At 36.1% G+C, this 18,909-nt stretch overlaps 1 protein-coding gene across 4 annotated transcripts in view; it reads left to right on the top strand.

The window, feature by feature from the left end:
• Positions 1-18,909, top strand: part of TBC1D5 (TBC1 domain family member 5) — a 319,581-nt gene that overhangs the window by 259,801 nt on the left and 40,871 nt on the right. For all 4 annotated transcript variants that reach the window (XM_084281760.1, XM_084281761.1, XM_084281759.1 and 1 more), the window contains 3 exons: positions 194-279; positions 4,641-4,921; positions 15,144-15,307. In XM_084281760.1, coding sequence (XP_084137886.1) covers positions 194-279; positions 4,641-4,921; positions 15,144-15,307 — 531 coding nt within the window. The remainder of the gene's footprint in view (positions 1-193; positions 280-4,640; positions 4,922-15,143; positions 15,308-18,909) is intronic.

Raw genomic sequence — 18,909 nt, 5'->3', positions numbered from 1 at the left:
TGTAACTACCATTACTGCCCTCAGAAACCAGGATCGTGGGAACATAAATTATTCTTTATATTTTTAATCTTCATTAATAAACATACTTCTTGTCACTGCTTTAAATCTGTCAGAAAAATCCTGAATTCTGTACAGTGTTCTTTTTTTTTTTAAAGTTAGGATAATGCTTTTTTTTTTTGTTTGTTTTTAACAGAAAAATCCAAGACCAGTGACTCACCAGTTCCAACAAAATTTAGATTATTACAAAGCACGTGGAGCAGACTTGATGAATAAAACCCGGTAAGCTATTTCTGAAGATGTTTTCACTGAACTAATATCTTACATAAATAAAATGTTCCATAAGTCACTTTTATCCCAAACAAGAATTACATAAGCAGTGTTAGAAGCACGTGTACTTAGTTCATGAAATTTAATTTGAATCTTTACCTTACTATTACCTGAAAAATGGAGGTTTCACAGATAGTGCTTTGGTCAGATCACTGGCTTCTTTTTCTAAGGCTAAGATGATTCATACACAATGATTTGTATACTAAAAGCAGGGGGTAAAACATTGATGTGAGTTCAGGGGCTACAATTGCATTACATACAAATGTAACACAAGCTGTAGAAGTTAAATTAATGTAAATACAGTCTGAAGGAATTTTTACTAAACCATTTTGCAACATTCCTTCCTCACTTTTTTTTTTTAGAAATGGCTTGTATCAATATGACTTTATCTGTTTGTAAGTAGTCTAGTGGTGGCTGTGCCCTGGCAGGATGGCTGGTGCTGATGGCAGGTGACTGTTGCCTCCCGTTGGTTGTCAAAAGCTGTTGTGTTTATTTAATTTTTTAAATGGTCTCAAGACTTGCCCCAGATTAAAAAATAATAATAATTTGGAAATGCCAGAATAATTATTTCAAGGATTTTGTGTGGAAACAGGTCATAAAGCCCAAACAGGAACGACACCTGTTGGAAACTTAAACTCTAAGGACACAAATAGCCACTAAATCTGTCAATTCATTGCACTCAGGAGAAATTCTTTAGAATGGTTCAGATAGAGGAGTAAATCAAGAGAAATTTATCTCAACGCAGGACCATTTAGAGTAGGTCAGACATGGTAAATCTGGTTAAGATTAGAGAAGAACTAGAGATCTAGACTAGAGAGAGATGGAGGATGTAACATCAAGAAATGTTTCTGCAGTGAGTAGAGAGACGGATTGGGCAAGCTAACAGATCATTTTCATCTGTAATTCCACAGACTCAATAATATATTTAAAATATATTTAAAACTCTCTTAACATGTATTGCTTTTATGTAAAATATCTTCACAAATCTCTGACATGTATAGCTTATTTTATCACATACAAAATTTTTTAATCTGTCATATTCATAAATTTATCTCTCATCTGTCATAATGGCTACTTACTGAAGAGAGAAATGCCTTTGCATAAGGCTTGCTTAAAACAAAACATTTTTATCTTAGCAGAAAACTGCAGAGATTGAATCATCTTCCCACTGCTAGTTTAAAAATACACCATTCATAGTCAAGGTCAATGATGCTTATTGTGATGAAACAAAATTGTTTGCTTCATAGATGGAATTCACGTCTCCTTGATATTCATATTTTTAAACTGATGCCTTGCTTTTAAATGCATCCGCTGATAACTGTACAACATAATCAATCAGCATTTTTCTTGTAATTGTTGTGTATGTCTGATACATTTAGATGGCTAAAATGTAGACATTGATCAGTGTTTAATGGCTGTAATCATCCTTTGTGTTAATATATCAGACATTTAAACAGTAAGAAATAGATACATTGTTCTTAGTTTCCTGAACTCCCACTTTTTTTGTGCCTTCTCCAGAGATCTAACACCTTGCTATTGTTCATTTTCTGAAGCTGCAATACAGAGAAATCACACAATGAATTGTAAGACTTTTGTTAAGACTGCCTCGTGACAAAAAATGTAGATAACATCATTACTTATTTTTCGTGTATGTATATGTGTTCTGAGTTGATCATTAGTAGTCAGTTCAGAGCCAAGACTTACAGAGGTACTAGCAACTGCAATAACTATCCTTTCTAATTCTCAAATAATTATAAAACATTATTGCATATTGTTGTTGAAAGCATTCAAATTTATGTTTTGAACACAATGGCGTAGAGAAGACTTTTGGTGTTTGTTGTTTCTGTTTAGTATAGTATCTCAAGAACTCTCCTTCCAACCATCCAAAAATAGAAATAATCTAACTTTTGGCCTACAGATATGTCAAAGCAGCAAGTTACACAGTGTAGCAGGAAAAATGATTTGTTTTATTAGGCAAACATACAGTTGAAAAAAAGCAACAAGCTGGTGGACACAAATACACAAACAGATGAAAATTAAAGTTTCCGTGATCTCAACATTATATTCGATTGTGTTTGCTTCTTTACAAAAGCTTTGTCTCAAGCATCTGTGGACCATCAGGATTCCACTGATGCAGTTAACTCAAAGCATCCAGTGACTTTGTCACTTAGTACTCTCTGAGAAAAAGCTCTGCTTCCAGTAAATACCATTTTTTGTGCAAAATCAAGTTTTTTTTAACTTATTGTCAAGACTCCAAACTTTGAGACAACACAAATCTGGGATGCATTGTGCAAGCCATTATCTTCTTTGTAAGGTGGTGATTCGGGTGAGTGAGGATCCATAGCACCCTAGACCTGGGGATTAGTCCTGGTGGACCAAGGAGAAAACATGCCAAATACACGAACGTTCAGGTTCTGAATCTCAACAAATTATTACTGATACGGCCCTGAAATCAGTGAGGCAGATTCACTGCAGACTATTGATATCTGCTTGATATCTGCTAAGGCAGCAATTAATATTTCATCTTCCACCTTTAAAGCTACAATCTGTGTGTTCTTTATGGAATGGAGAAATCATTAAACAAAAGGCTCTGTGCTGATTCTTCTGAGGCCACATATATGGAATCAAGAAAACCTTTTTTTTTTTTTTTTCCATTAAGTGTCTCTGCATACCCTGGGGAACTGATTAATAACCAAATCTGCCAAATAGTAGCAGAGTAAAATTTAATAATAATAAATACTATATCACGTCCTCTTCTTCAAATCATTAGGACTATTTAACTTGCTTTTGAAACTGTTTGAGTCCCCTACAGGAACATTTTATAAACCTGCAAATACTCTTTCTGTAGTTACTTTGTCTGTTACTTTGAGGTGACTACAGAAAGACTTCTTGCAATATTGGTAGCAATTAATAAAATGGGGAGATGTGAAAACATCCTGTAGTCAATATTCAACAATCATTCTCCACACTCCTGCTCTTTCAGAAATACATGACATGTTCTCTTTCTTCATCACCAGTCTGTGGCAGGAGAGCCCTATCTCATGAGTCTGCAAGCTAAACATACTTTCTTCTGCTTTCTCTCATTTTAATCTTATCTATCCTTTGTCTAAACAACTCAACTGTTGTTATTTTCTGGTTATGTTCTATACACATGTATGTGTTCATATTGTGTATTTGAAAAAATACATATATAGAGAGCCAGGAAAACTATATGAAAGCTGACATCAAAATTACTTTTTCAGGCACATGCACAAGTTACAAGTCACCTATATTAATTTGTTTGTAATTCATTTTTTACTCCAAAACATTGTGAAACAATTTTTCCCAGTAAGATGATTGTATTGGTTTTAGTTAAATATATTTCTTCAAATCTTTTAAACACAGCTATTTATATCACTGATGTGTAGATCAGTAAAATAAAACATCAGGAGTGGAAAGGTCTCTGTGATTGTGATAGATTTCTGTGCAGGGTATTTCAAGCATTAATTATATAAAACAGGAAAATATTGCATGAGCAAATGAGAATGGCTTTGCTGATCTCTGGGTTACGTGAACACTTACACTGCGAATTAGAAGCTGCTTTGCCTCTTTATTTTAGACAGATTAAATGGTTTGGTAATTTTCTCATTCTTAACGTTGCATGTAACCGAAGTGAATTAAATATCCACTGTAGTTAAAAATAAAAGGTAACAGTGATAAGGATCATGACCCAATATATGTGTTATATCCTGAAGCCATTCTTCAGCCAAAATCACTTTTGCAATCAGGATTCCCTTTACAAAGCACTTGGCTTGAAATGACTAGTTTGGGCAGAGGGTGAAATAAGAGCAAAAGACATGTAGCTTTGCCAACTTAAAAGCAGAATCTGGTGTTAGTTTTATTTGTTAAAAGAAATGTCTGCATTTGAGTTATTCTAAACATTTAAGAGAATTTAATTTAACAGAAATAAATATTAAAGTAGTCTTGGAATAAGAAGTGCAGAAATCAAAGTTTTCTAATGTTTCTGACACTTTTTTCATTTAAGAAGACAATTTAAGAAAAGTGGTGCAAAATTATTTGTTTAGGTTTAGTTTGCATTTTTCAGGAAGAAAGGACCGAAAGACTTTGACCACTACTGGTTAGGAAAAACATGCACCATGTTATCCCTATGGTTCCTGTGTATGTTCCAGTGTGACTGTGATAAAACATGTTCTTTGTATTGCTCAAGTCTTGTTGGTGTTTTTTTTCCCCCATTTTGAAAAACAATGCATGCATGCATTGCTGTGTCTGAACTGTTGGCAAGGGTGTGGTGATTTCTTTTTTTCTCTTTCCAGCGCCAGTGCTAAGGCTGCTCCACTGAACATCAACAAAGTCTCCAACAGCTTGCTGAATTTTGGCCGAAAGCTGATTGCTCCAGCTATGGCTTCAGGTAGTGCTGTGGGCCCTCCAGCCAGTGGGGGCAGCTTTCCTGCACCTGCAGTGGCCATCCGCAGCACAGCAGAAGCCCCCCAGTACCACCACCACCACCACCATCAGCAGCAGCACCACCACCACCACCAGGCGCAGCAGCAGAGAATGATGAAATCCGAAAGCATGCCAGTTCAGCTGGGAAAAGGTAACGCTGAAACACGCGACAATGCGATCACAGGAGGAAGTGTTGTCATGTGCCTCAAGGACTGAAGAAAGTCCTTTTACTGATTTTCGATCAATGGGTTCACATCTGGAGGAAACAAAAAAGACAGGATTTTGTTAAGCAGGATGTTTGCAGTGTAATGTAGAATTAGACATTATGTCAAGAGTGCACAGATACTATAGGAAGTTTTGAACCTTTGAAAAAACAGCAAGTTACACAAAACATACCAGCAAACTTCACTGTTGCCGTAGGCATTATCTATCTTGCTATATGTTAATTTTGCAGTCTTTTAAATGCAATGTTTTTTTGACTGTAAGACTAATTTCATATAGGTATTTTTTTCAAGTTATTGGCACAAATCCCATGCATAACAATATTAGCCAAATATGACCGCAGGATGTTAGATTAATTACGGAGTAATTCTTAATAAACAAAATCTTATTCCCTCTAGAATGTGTGGAGCTTACTTGAGAAGTTATTTGAACAGTTACATGTATTTTCCTTATCGTAATTCATGATGGCCCTCTGCACTTTTTCTATTTAATAAATCCTTTTCCTGGAGCCTTTTTTTTTAACATTTTTGAAGGACAGTTTATTTGAACAACAAAGTCAGCGAGCTCAGTTTTGGTCTTTGCAAGGAGTATGCAGAACAATACCGTATCTGCTGCTTCTAGCAACTCTTCCTAAGTAATGGTTGAAAGTGTGAGGGCTGGTCAAGGTGCTGGTTGCACTGAACCATTGCATAGTATTACATAATGTTTTTCACAAGATTTGAAAGCCTAAGAGAAAGGAAATGACACTTCCATAGCTCAGATCGATGGCTCTTTCTCTTTCCCGTGGCACCTTTGCGGTCCAAAGTTAGTCCTTGCATGACACACCTCTTCCCCAGGAGATACTGAGTGAGCAGAATTCAGTGGTACAGCTGTTCTCATGAAGCAAAGAGATGGATGTAATTCTTTAAGGGTCACTACAGCTGCTTGGCACAATCCAGATTTGTAGCTTCTCTCAGAATCCTAGAACCTCCAAAATGGCTCCAGCAAAGGTTTTACAGTCCCCAGGACTGTGCAAATGTGAAACCAAAATGCAGTAATTTCTTGCTGTACAGTGGCCTCATTTGGTTTGTATTTATAATTGTCTTTTACAGTTCTTTGTGAATCCTTGATGCAAATCCTGCTTAAGTCAATGGAAGTAAAATTAGGTCTAAAACGAAATTATTTCCACAGTTCTGGACAGGTTCTTTTATTTACCTTTTTAAAAAATTTCCATAGTTCCATTATTCTATGCCTGATTTTATAGCATCTAGGTTGAAAAGTGATTTTCTTTTCCTTGTTTAATGTGAAAAAATCTGTAAGCGCCTTCTGTAGGTGGAATCTGTTGTAGCTTATCAAGGATGGCCCTGTTTATGCTCCAGTATGGTAACAAATTTGAGGCATAGTCCGGAAACACACCTGACACTTTCCATATAACAATCAGAATAAAAACTGTGGTTGGGCTTTGGTGATTGTCATGCACAAGCTGTGCACATATTTCTGCATCAACACTATATTTGCTACAACTTTTGCAGACATAATTTAAAGGCAACAAAATGTAAATATACCTTCTTTAATCAATTGAGGTGACAATGAGTTTTATTTTGTGTGTTAGTGCCATGTTTGTTGTTCCAGATCTATACAGTTATCAGTATGTTGCCTGTAGTTGGATAGAATTTTTGAACGATAGCAGCTAACTACTTTTGCAAGCATTGTAATTTATATTTTTTAAGAGATGCCTAAATGGCACATAATGTCATCTCCACCCTGTCTTAAAAGTGAGTCTTTTAAGTTCTTTGCAAGAAGACAGTATCATCACCTTAAGAAAGTTCTGGTGGGTCTGCAGTGGATGAGAGCACTTCCTGGCAGGTCTGAACAAAGTGCTTCAGGGGCTAGGGATATAGGACATAAACAGACATATCCAGAGAAACTCTTATTCCACTTACTCTGTTTGTACTGAACTCCTTAGCTTTAAGTGCCTTTTGATTTTGTGTGCTGGCTTTTACTGAGCTCTGGCTTCTGCTCTAGCTTTTGGGTTTCTAAAAGCTGCTTGGTATGGTTTGTAACTGACAAGCTGTATCTAACTGTCTAATGTTCCTGTTCTTCACTGTGTTTTCAGCTTTCCTTAAACTGCTGGAGCTGGGTTATTTAGCTGAGATAGACAGAGGCATGCACTTTACATTTGAGTTGATAGTCATTTGCACTTCCAATTGATCTACTACTCACAGATGTTCAGTTGGACAATATACCCAAAGAATGAAATGCTGTACATCTGACAGGGATCAAGTCAGTAACAGAAGCTATCCATTTTTCTCATCTCATATTAGTCCTTTCAGGTTTTAAATGCTCAAGTAGTGTTGATAATTTAAATTAACATGTAGGGTGCTGTAAGTTTGAAGAGATTAAATTCAGTGCCTTTGTATGAAGTGTGAAGAAGTCATTGGTAACAAAATGTCTTGAAGGACTGGCAAAATAATCCTATCCCAGCTTTAACAGCTCTGCTTTAGCACAGTTAGCACTCGTGTCACAAACCAGCAGCAGTGGCAGGTGTCACTTATGCATCCACCTCAAGGGGTGGCAATTGCTGTGCTGTGAGGGATGGTTGTTTTATAACATCAGTAGGAATTGTTCTTCTTTCCAAAGTTTTTGCACTTGCTGAATTTCCTTAAAAAATGCATAAAATTTAGAGAATGTACATGGAAAAACAGCAGGCATACTTTAAAAAAAAAAACATAATTGCAAGCCTGAAATTCCAGATGAGTCTTCAACATTACAAATCACAGTTGAACAAAGTATCCAGACACCTAATTGGAAAATCAGTTCCTCCTAATAATATATTAATCCCATTCAGCCTGTCCTCGGCACAGAAGAATGGGTATCATTACTGATTACTTATGCAAGGTAGCCTGCTAATACAAAAAGGATTAAAATAGTCTTTTGATCTTTTTTGATCTTTCACAATGAAAGAATTGATTGGCACAAATGTTACATTTAAATCTAGAGTTCATTGGATTGTCAAGTTGAGTTTGTGGTCTTGAAAGACAAAAATAATGATAATGAAAAAATCTGGAAAAAAAAAAAAAAAGAAAGCAGAATTGTTGCCTTTGCATTTAACCAGATTCTTGAGCATTCAGAAACTGCATAATCTTTGATTACCAAATGCCAGTGTGTTGCCACAGAAAAAGCATTTCTCTTTCACTTCTTCCCTGATAGTGCACGATACAGTTTTCCTTCTAGGTCCTTTCTCAATGAAACCCAAAAGGATTTTTGATTTGAATGCCACTTTATCACAAGGACACATTAGAGCACCAGTTTGAAGAGGAAGTTCTGCCAAAACTCTGATCAGCTATTTAAAGTGTTTCCAGGCTTCTGTTTATTTGTATGAGTTGATGCTTCTGAGGCATTTGGTGTAGCAGGAATAGAGTTTCCACAGTCACCTAATATGCCCTAACGAAATTATCTCTGTATGTAGAATTAGTTAGGAACTATGCCTAGAATATGAGTATGCTTTTTCTGAAGGAAAAAGAAGTTGTCCTTACTGACAGCAGAACTAAAAACATGTGAAAATAATAAGATACTCACTTAAAATGTTTTTATCCTTAAAAAAAAAAAAAAAAAAAGTATATATTGTATGTAAATATTCTTAGGTAATTATGAAATTTTCTTGACAGCATGAACATGATACTCCCAAACTAGCAGAATGGCAGAAGTGCCAGAAACGAGACATTTTTGGCTGTATGTTGTAGACAGTTCAGACTGTGAACACTGCTGAAACCACTGCTTTTTTCCATGTGCATGGAAGCAGCGTGTATGTAAAAGGCCAGCTATTAAAACTTCCCATTCACCTTTGCCTCAACTCAGGAGGCTCTCTTGCAGTATATATCCCGTTCACGCTGGGGTCTCGCTGCTGAACAAAGCAAGAAGTTGAAGGTCTCTATTTGGGTGAACTGCGTGTGCTCGGGAACCCTTCTAACGTGTCTGTTTGTCCACCAGGCGAGGCGGCCAGGGGCAGCGATGCCGCGCGGCCTGCTCCTGCGCAGAACCCCCCAGCCCACCCAGGTACAGTTGCCGTGACAACGGCGAGTGGTTTTGTGCCTTCAGCATCACCATGGGGCTGCCAAGGGACCCCTGCGGGTTTTCTTCGTCTGTGGCGTCTCCATTCCCCCTGTTCATTGCCATTGTCCATCCACCAAGCGGCACTGTTGTGTAGAAGGAAAAAAAAAAAGCAGCTTTGCTTCATCCCTCCCTGACTGCTGTGTATGGCTCTGCGGTCACATTCCCGTACACCAGCATCTGTCCTCGTTGAAAGTCTGCACCTGCCTTGTAGTTTTTAGTCCATTTCACACTTCAACGTGTGGGGCGATTTGACCATCAACCTCCCGTTTAGTCACATAACTTCCCTGTTGTTGTGTTTGGGGCAGGTATTTTGAGTTGGACATCAGCATTAATGCTTTTAATTAAAGAGAAGCTTGCCTGCCTCACTCTGCAATAAGCATACACATTTGTGTGATGAGTTGGTTCGCATAAATTTCGGAAGTGCTGGAAGTCTTTGTTCCCATTTCATTGTAGGGGGGGAAAAAAAAGGAATCTAATTTATCTGAAGTTTAAAAGTTCTATAAAACTCATGTCATTCTTTTTGCAGATTTTAATACTCTACATCCTGACTATGGCAAATAGAGAGTAATAGATGAGAGATCTGAATGGTTTTGAATTATAGATTGTGCCTTGCTTCTGTTCTCTTTGGTATCTTTGTCCTTCACTCTCCTTGTAACTGTGGTAGCTATTCTTTCCTGTGTAAGGGCCAAATAGAGAGTGAGCCATTGGTTTTGTATGTCATCTGTGCATGTCTCCTTTGATTTTTCCTATATTCTCCTATAGTTATGGAGGTAGAGCCCTCCAAAGATCATGGTTATCTCCCTTACAACTAAACTCAAACTTTGTAAGACTTGCAATTCACTTTTCTTTCATTATAAGTCTTCTCCACACCTTTTGTCATCTTCTTTCCACTTCATTGGAGATCCTTATTATAGATCACATTATTTTTGAACTTCCCACCTTCTTCTCAAGACATTGCACATCTCCACCCTCTGACCTGCTGACAACACCAACAGTTCAGTCCCTTTTCCCACTACTTCATCTGTCTATTTTTCAAATGGTTTTGAAACAGAGCATTTGTAAACCTAGTGTTGGCCCCAGTAATCTTTAGCAACAGGCAAGTAGAGAGTTAGAAGCCAGCACATGGAGGTCACACTGCTCCCTTTCGTCTCAGAAGGGTATGTATTTTTAGTGCATGAAGCCCAGTGCATCATTATTGTGAACTATTTATGGATTTTTGTGTGCATATATATATTTTTAAGATATCCTTATGTGTTCTGACTACTGTTAACATCAGTAGCTCTTTCTGTGTTCCTCTTAAGCATCTATTTGATTTCCATTCTTATGGTTTCTTCAGTGTGATTCATACAGGCTTTAGGATTTTCTGGTGTGTGTTTAGGTGGTCAGAGAGGTGGCTTCTATCTGATCTATTAAGGAGGCGTAATGTATTTATCAGAGATTGATAGAATGAGCAGAAGAAATTTAGTCTTGGTTAAGTGATGCTCTTGGGTTGCTCACTGAGCTGACGAAGAAGAATGAGATGTGCTTGGTTAGTTGGTAAATGTAGATTGTTGTATCACTTTGTATGTTTTGCTTGTGTGTTGGGGGTAAGAATTCTGCTCTGTTTTTACTTGCCTTTTTTTACTGAAGAATATTCCAGTATTAGAAACTCTCTCGAATGATCCTGAGCTATTGAGTGAGGAGAATGTTTCACACTGCTGGTTAAGAAACATGCTGAATCAATGAGACAAACTACAGAAAAGATGCAAATGTCATTTTGTGTTTAATCTGCCTGAGACCCTGAAATCTCAGCATTGTTGTTATATTGTATTTTCAGTCTTACAAGAGGGTTGTTAATGCCTCAAAAATTGATGCATGCATAATATATCTGACAGACTTCAGAAGCATTGTGGTGACTTCAGTCAACTGTTCGTGCAGTAGCTTTACTAAACTAACCGTGTTGGGAGCATCGCAGGTAGCTTTCTTTATACAGTAGGGAAAATATGTTTGGTTGGTGTGAATTGTCTTATAGCTTTCTTCTTATTTCCAGCTGTAAAATTGATTATTCCTTTGGATATCAGAAAACCCTGTTACAGTACAGGAACTCTCCTTTATGACTTTCAACAAGCACACTCTAATTCTTCATATGTGTTTGTCTTGCATAATTACTAATCTCATCCCCTAAATATCTCATTGTTGTTCACATGGTTGGGGTCAGCATAAAAATATAAGTTTCCTGATGATAATTTTCTCAAATTTGCTTACTCACGCAGCAGGGTCAGATCACAGAATCACAGAATCACAGAATTGTCTAGGTTGGAAGAGACCTCAAGATCATCGAGTCCAACCTCTGACCTAACACTAACAAGTCCTCCACTAAACCATATCACTAAGTTCAACATCTAAACGTCTTTTAAAGACCTCCAGGGATGGTGACTCCACCACTTCCCTGATGCTACTGATTAGAATCCCAAGCTTTCTTCTTACCTTCCATTTGGTATAAAAAGTACTTCTGTTTTAGTGTATCTCCATCTTAGTTTCATTACATCTTGTGTTGCTTTTATTTTTCATCTTTATTATATTTTACAGTCCATAATAACCTGATTATTCAAAGCTCTTGGTGCTGTTTGAGCAAATTTCCTTTTACAACAGTTGTATTGTTCTCTCCACAAAATCCCAGCTATACATATTTCTTCTCTTGTTTGGTTATGCAAGTAGGTATATATTCTAGTCCTCCAAACTGTGATCCATCTTTTCAACTGTAGCTGTTTAGTAAGCAAAGTGTTTGCCACAGAGATACTTCTCTTTCCTTTTTTTTACTTCTCTTGTCTTTTCAAATTTTCTTTTTTCTTTACTTCTCTTTTATTTCTCTTTCCTTCTCTTGTCTTTTCAACTTCCTATTGTATTTTGGAACTTTTTTTTTTTTTTTAAGAACAAAAAATAGAAAAAAAAAATATTATGAAGCATTTTTCCCCTCATTTTACCGAGCTGTATTATATCATATGCATGGGTTCATCAAATATATGTAAAGCATCCCTCTACCAATGTTACCTGTGAAACTTTACTACATAATCTGCTTATTGTTGATGACATGAGCTAAGCATCATGCAGTGGAGATGTTTGTGAAATACATACATTGTTCTTTGTTTAACCTTTTTTGTTTTTAATCTTCAACCTATGTGGAAATTATCTTCTTACTAGGATGATAAAGAAAGCCCGTTTGGTCTAATTTATATGTAAAAGAATATTTTTTCATTGTTGTTCATTTTGTACATCTTACATCGTGGTTTTTTGTTTTGTTTTTTTGTATAGTATTTATATTGTTTACTTTGGCTTATCTGTGTGATTTTCTTTTATATGTGATTTACTTGCTAAAATGTGCCGTCTCACCTGTGCCAAAACTATTTTTGTTTTACCTAATGTAAAACCACACTTACATTGTAAATTGCCAGTAAGAAATGCATGAAAAGTGTTTTTCTTACATAAAGGCAACTGTAAGGATAATGGTGTTGCCAAGTGACATGATTTTATCCTAAAATTAGAAATCTTCTTAAAACTACCTTGTGACTGAATTAGTTCTGCTGTTTGCCATGCAGTGTTTTGTCCTTTTCCACCACTAGAATTATTTATAGAATTGGAGATTCATGTTCATCTAGTTAGTGCATATCCCATCTCACTATAAAATTTGAAAGCAAAAGTTAAGTGAGCTCTTGCAGACTCCATTTCCTGCACCTGAAGGAAGCTGTTGAGACTGAGGGGTACATGATACGTGACTAGAGAATGATGGTACATGACTTTCTGAGAAGCAGCAGAAAAATGCAGTTCAATTAACTAGGTGGGAAGGGGAGAATAGATCATGGAAAAACTTGTAACAAGGAAGTCACAGAAGTCCAATAAGCAAAGTGAAGGGGTCCAAAGAAGAGGAAGAGGTGGCAGAGCAGTGTCCATAGGAGTATGAGAAGCAGGACATACAGTGTAGGACAGTCATCAGAGAGAAGAGCAAAATAATGCTGTTGAAAATGAAGGAAAAACTAGGAAACAGTTTGTATGCAGTTTTTCTTCCAGAAAGCTTTAGGAATATTAAACTCATATTCTTTCCTGGTTTTTGTCCTTTTTGGTCCATTTTGTGATGTGGTATCTTATTTTCTTTGCTAGTGCAATCTGTTAGTCTTTTTGCTAAGGTGACATTTTAAATGGATCTGTATTTATTCCCTGTAGAAAATGTGAATTGCTGTTTTTGTGTGGCTGTGGCTGTGCAATATATGCCATGTAGGTCAACTGCCACAGAGAATTTGGCTTGGGCTTTGTCTCCACCCTGCAGGTGGCCGTGGCCAAGCGTGACAGTGCTGATTTGCACACCACTTTGAGGACAGTTACTGTTCTAGATCTTAAATGACTGAATATTAAGATGGTTCTGTACGAGTAGTTCCTGCTAGCTGTTTCCTGTTATATAAGATGTTTGAACTCAACATACGTGGTACCTTCTGCACCTAAAGATGAATTTCTTTGTTTTCTACAGCCTTTTCTGTCTCTATTTGCTTTTGTTTCTTTGTCTTTTAGTTTTCTTACATTCCTCTAGAAACATGGGGGAACACCACAGTGTAGTCTACGAAGGGTAGACTAACTCATTCCAGAAAAGGAATTATAATTTTGTATTTTTAGAATTGGTATTGGATCCACAATGACATGAAGTGTACAAAAAGGTATATTAAGTGCTTTGGAAGGCCTGTGCAATAATATGTGGCATATCTGAGAGTAAAACTGGTTGGAGCAGAAGCAGTTTAGAACAAAGAAGGAAGAACCTCTGGCATCTGCAAGGCAGGCGGTTTGGAGTTTGATTATGGTCTTGCAGAGGAGTTGAAGTTGCACTTGTAACATCTGGATGATTCAGTTTCAGTGGGCCATTCTTAAGGCTATAAAAAGTAGCATGAAAAGCATGAGCACACACACAAAAAAAAAAAAAAAAAAAAAAAAGGAAAGGAAAAGAAAAGAAAAGAAAAGGGAGAAGCTAAACAATTTTTTCAGTCAGAATAACTGACAAAACAGGAAAAGGGAAGAATTCTAGGCCTGAGTTTTATATGGTTTTGTTGTTTGTTTGTTTTCAGAATGGCAAATTCTGTACTTGTGCTGTGTCACGCTGGATTGACTTCCTCAGATAATTGAAAGTTGTTTGTTTTTTTTGAAAACTAGCATCTGTCCTAATGCAACATTTTCATAATGAAAGTTAATGAAAACTGACATATATATTGTTTTTTCTTCTGGAGCTGTTCAAATAAAAAGTTATATTAAATATTTCAAAACCCTCTGCAGGCTTCAACTGGAAGAAACGGTTCTTGTCAAAGAATGTCTCATTACATACTGTGTCATGGTAAAAAGCTCAGGCAGGTGTGACCTCACCATGAAAGTAGACAATACTAGATTCTTTAGAAAAGATGCATGAACTAGTAGTAATGAAATATTTCAATTTCATCAAAATCTGTTAGGTGAAGATGGCCTTAAAATTTGAGGCATGAGAACTTACATTCTGTCTCTAAGTCAAGTTATTGTTCCCTGTTGTAAGTCTAGATACTGTCATCTACATATTAAATGTCAAACCCATTCTTAGAATCTGATGTTCTTATTTTGTTTTGTCAAGTTTTAGAGCGCATTTGGTGAGGGAAAAATGATTTCATTTGCAGTGTTGATGACATGAGATTTATTTATTTTTATTATGAGATGCACTTCTTGTTCATTATGGAGCAGAGAGAAGCTTCTCAGTCTATAGATGTATATACTGGGAAGGTATTTATATATATATATTATATAGCGTATATATATGTATATATACTATATAATGTGCATTTGTGTATATATACCTATATATGTACTAAGATTTGTATTTTTCTTTCATACAAAAGTCGAGTTCTGTGTATGTCAAAATAGTTCTTCAATCTCAGTGCATGCTAATACACTTCAACATTTCATTCTGTGTTGAGCTATCCATGGATCTCAGTGAATATCAATTAAGACAAGGAAGTATTTACAGGGAAAAGAAACAACATACTGATTAATTCTCCTCTTACTTTACACTTGTTTTGCAGGCCAGACTTCAAAAAACATCAGTTCATCTCCAAGCATAGAGAGCTTGCCTGGAGGACGTGAATTTACTGGATCTCCACCTTTGTCTGCATCAAAAAAGGATTCATTTTTCAGTACAATCTCCCGTTCTCGTTCCCAAAGCAAGACTATGAGCAGAAAAGAGTCTGTGAGTTCTTTAACTTTTTAAACTATTTTAATGTCACACTGCATTACTTGTTAGAGCCAATCATTTCTCTCATTCATTATGCACTTGTACTTGAAAATGTTTCCCTCAGCTCAAATTAACAGCAAAAGTAGAAATAAGCTATTTAAACTGTTTCTGTTGAGTAACATCTCCATTATGGATTCCATCCCATAATCCTACTTGAGCTGAAACTGTGAAAGTGCCTCATTCCTCTGAGAAAGAGGAAAGAACTCCTGTAAGTTACTTTGCTTTGTGAGACTTTTGGTTTAACCCTGAAGTTAATAAACAGTTCAGTGGGGAGCGTGAATGCTCAGCAGATCCAAACATGTCCATCTGTTATCCCTGAAATTCTTTAATACATACGAGATTTCCCAGTGTCTGTAGCATCTGTAGTCTGTAGTCACAGTTTTATTTCTCACACAGCCCTGACCTTCCTTTTGGCCACAAGACATTTTTTATTTAAACAGAATATTTTCATCCAAGAAAAGCAGTTTGAATTAATCATAGGTGTGTTCCAAAGAAATTCTCATCCAGTCAGTGATATTTTAGGAGCGCTAATTTAGTAAATCTCATATGCCTTGGAGCAGGAGGATTCTTGTTTATTTTACATAACCGTTCCCCATTGGCTTTCTGCTGATTAGAACCCAGCTAGCATAGACTGAAAAAGTTGTATTTTTTGCGAGATGAAGTCAGTTTTTTTTCTCTTCCATTTTTATCAATGTATATTCATATAACTTCCCTTTGATTTCAATAAAAATGAATTGTAATAGCAATATTCCTATAGTGCAGCATTCTTCAGGTATTCAGAAATCTTAGAAGCAGAGCTAAATTCAGTGCAAAAATTAATCTGAATATCTCATCATTTTTGTCCTTAAGCAGCAGAAACGTTATTAATAGTCACATTTTATTTTCAATTTGATACTTACAATGTTTTAATGAAATGCATAACTTTGCACAACTTTTTTTTCATTTTTTATTCACTAAAAAAAAGGTTTAATTCTTGTTCTGCATTCTTCTTTGATACCTAAAGAAAAATTGTGCATTGTAGTTAGTTAAAAAGAAGCCTTAATTTTGGGTTGTATTCATTTAAGATACATCAGAATGAATTTAAAGCTAAAACCAACTCAATATCTTTCTGCTTGTCCTCAAGAGTTGAAGAAAAATGAATATACCAATATTACAATTCTCCTTTTATTCAGTTTAACACGATCTAAATCCAAATTTTGTTTACAACTTTTATCCCAGGCAGGACTTAGGTTTTTTTGCACTTAAGTAGAGTTTAAGAATAATTCCTCCTCAGTTTTCTTATAGGAGACATAGAAGAATTTTTCATGATAACACTCAGAGTCAATTAGAGTCTATTAATGACCAATATATTTTCAGGTTAATAATTTCCCTTATTAGTGAACTTTTATTTATCTTTATCAAGGATTTTGAACAAAGGTGCTAATTGGAACACATTTGTAGTCCTTATGATAATTTTCAACAGTTTGGTGGTCATGATAATCTAAGATGAGCATTGATTTTTAAAGACATTGTTTGAACTGTGATAAACTTTACATTGTAGCCTTGAATGACTGAATGGCTAGGAAAGGTTTTAGGCTATCAAAATCTGTGTCTCCTTGTGTTTGTTTCTGACTGACTTTTGATATAGGAAAAAAAAATTAAATTATAGCAGCTCTGAGAGGAGAAGTTTTGTTTAAGTCTGTACTTTAATTCCTCAAGATTATGTTGTAGTTTTTATTTTCCTGTAAATTTCATGATCTCTAGTGTTCTATTTAAAGAAAACCCCAAAGAGTTCATCCTAACCTCCAGAAACAGTTGCAGCATAATTCTCCAGTCTTATGATTGCTTCCTTTATAGCTGTTTTCTAAAGGAAAATAATAATAATAATAATAATAATTCATTGTATTTATAAAAACTGAACTGTTTTACATTTTTACATTTGTCTCTAGTAATCATAGAGATTGTATTACTAAGCATTGTGGAAATTACTTTTGTTGGAACATGGCCATGCATCTATCACTTTTTATAAAGATGCTTTTAAAAGCAGTCATTCTGTGTGTAATGGATGAAGGAGAATCCATTTCCCCTTCATCTTTGTAATTCTAATTAATGTCCTTCTCAAGGAAAAAGTAGGAATGGAATGCATACATAAAAATATGTCCTTCAACGTGGAATTAAAAAAGGTGATTCCCACATACCAGAGGACATTCCTGTGGCATTGTCAAAGGATGAATGGGAATGTCATCATCACCTGTATCACAGGTCCAGTTCTGGACTCCCCCATATAAGAGAAATGTAGACACACTGGAGGTTGTCCAACAAAGGGCCACAAAGGTGATGAAGGGACTGGAGTACTGCGTGGGTGACCAAGCACTGGAACAGGTTGCCCAGAGATGTTAAGTCTTCCTCATTGGAGATATTCAAAAGCTACATCGACATGGTCCTGTGCAACCAGCAGCAGATGGCCCTGTGTGGGTTAGACCAGCTGACCTCCAGAGGTCCCTTCCAACCTCAACCATTCAGTGATTTTGTGACAGGATAAAATGAAATGAGACTTGTCTAAATTCTTTCTTTCCTAAAGTCTGTGCAACGAGTTGGACTTTCTTTGGAAGAGTTATAATCATGATACTTAACTTGATTCATTGCCTCCAGGAACAGGATGTCTCCATTTCTCTTATTAAGGACTTAATAAGATATTAACATTTGTGTTATATTTAGTCTTCTGGATTTTTTTTTCTTCTCAAATCCAAAGATCAATTGAATGACATTTTTACTGCTGTTGACAGAAACAGATGTCCCCAGCTTTATTTAGTTAAGGAAGTGAATATATAGCCTCAGGGCTGAATGCACAATATCAGATCATATTTTGGCAACCGATGGCAGCCTGATGTTATTCACATTATTACTGAGAAGCATTAAGCTGTGTGCTAATGCGAGACCCTCCAAAAGTGTTTGAAAGTGTGTTTTGTTTTTTTTTGTGCTCAGCAGTGAAATACCTCTCTTCCTCCTTACTGCTTTCTGATAGGTTGCAATTTCTGGAGCCTCCTGACCATAAATAAGAATAGGAACATAGTAATTTATAATACAGTTCAGTGCCCATTATCTTCTGGCTGGGTCAGTCTAGCTGGAATAAAGCTCCAGAAAATTTCCACTCATAGCCTGCTTGCTGCCCCCTCACTTTCATCAGAGTTGGGAGACTGGGTACATTTGTGGGCCATTTATTTGTGATTATGTTATATTCACTACTCCAGCAAACAGCAAGGACAGTCTCTTTTCAGCAAACAGCAAAGCTGATTAGACCTTGCTTTTGTCAAATATGGTTGGCTGGTCTCGATTTCTGGTAGAAAGTTTTGTAAATTGCTTTCAGCCATAGAGATGGGCCAGAGAGGGAACTTCAAGTCAAAAACTGCAACTGTTTTATAGAGATATTTTTAACCAAAAAGAAGATTTTCATTTAGATAAACTGTATATTTTAATAATTTCTAAATTAAAGGTCTCAAGTTAACAAAAATCAAATGATACCTTTGGAAAATGTGTTAATTAAAGAATTCCAAAGAAGGACACGTTTTTAAGGAAAA

The sequence above is a fragment of the Netta rufina genome, assembly GCF_964035555.1.
Source record: "Netta rufina genome assembly, chromosome: 2".
In the NCBI taxonomy this organism is placed as follows: domain Eukaryota; kingdom Metazoa; phylum Chordata; class Aves; order Anseriformes; family Anatidae; genus Netta; species Netta rufina.
This window is presented reverse-complemented; position numbering and strand designations above follow the sequence as displayed.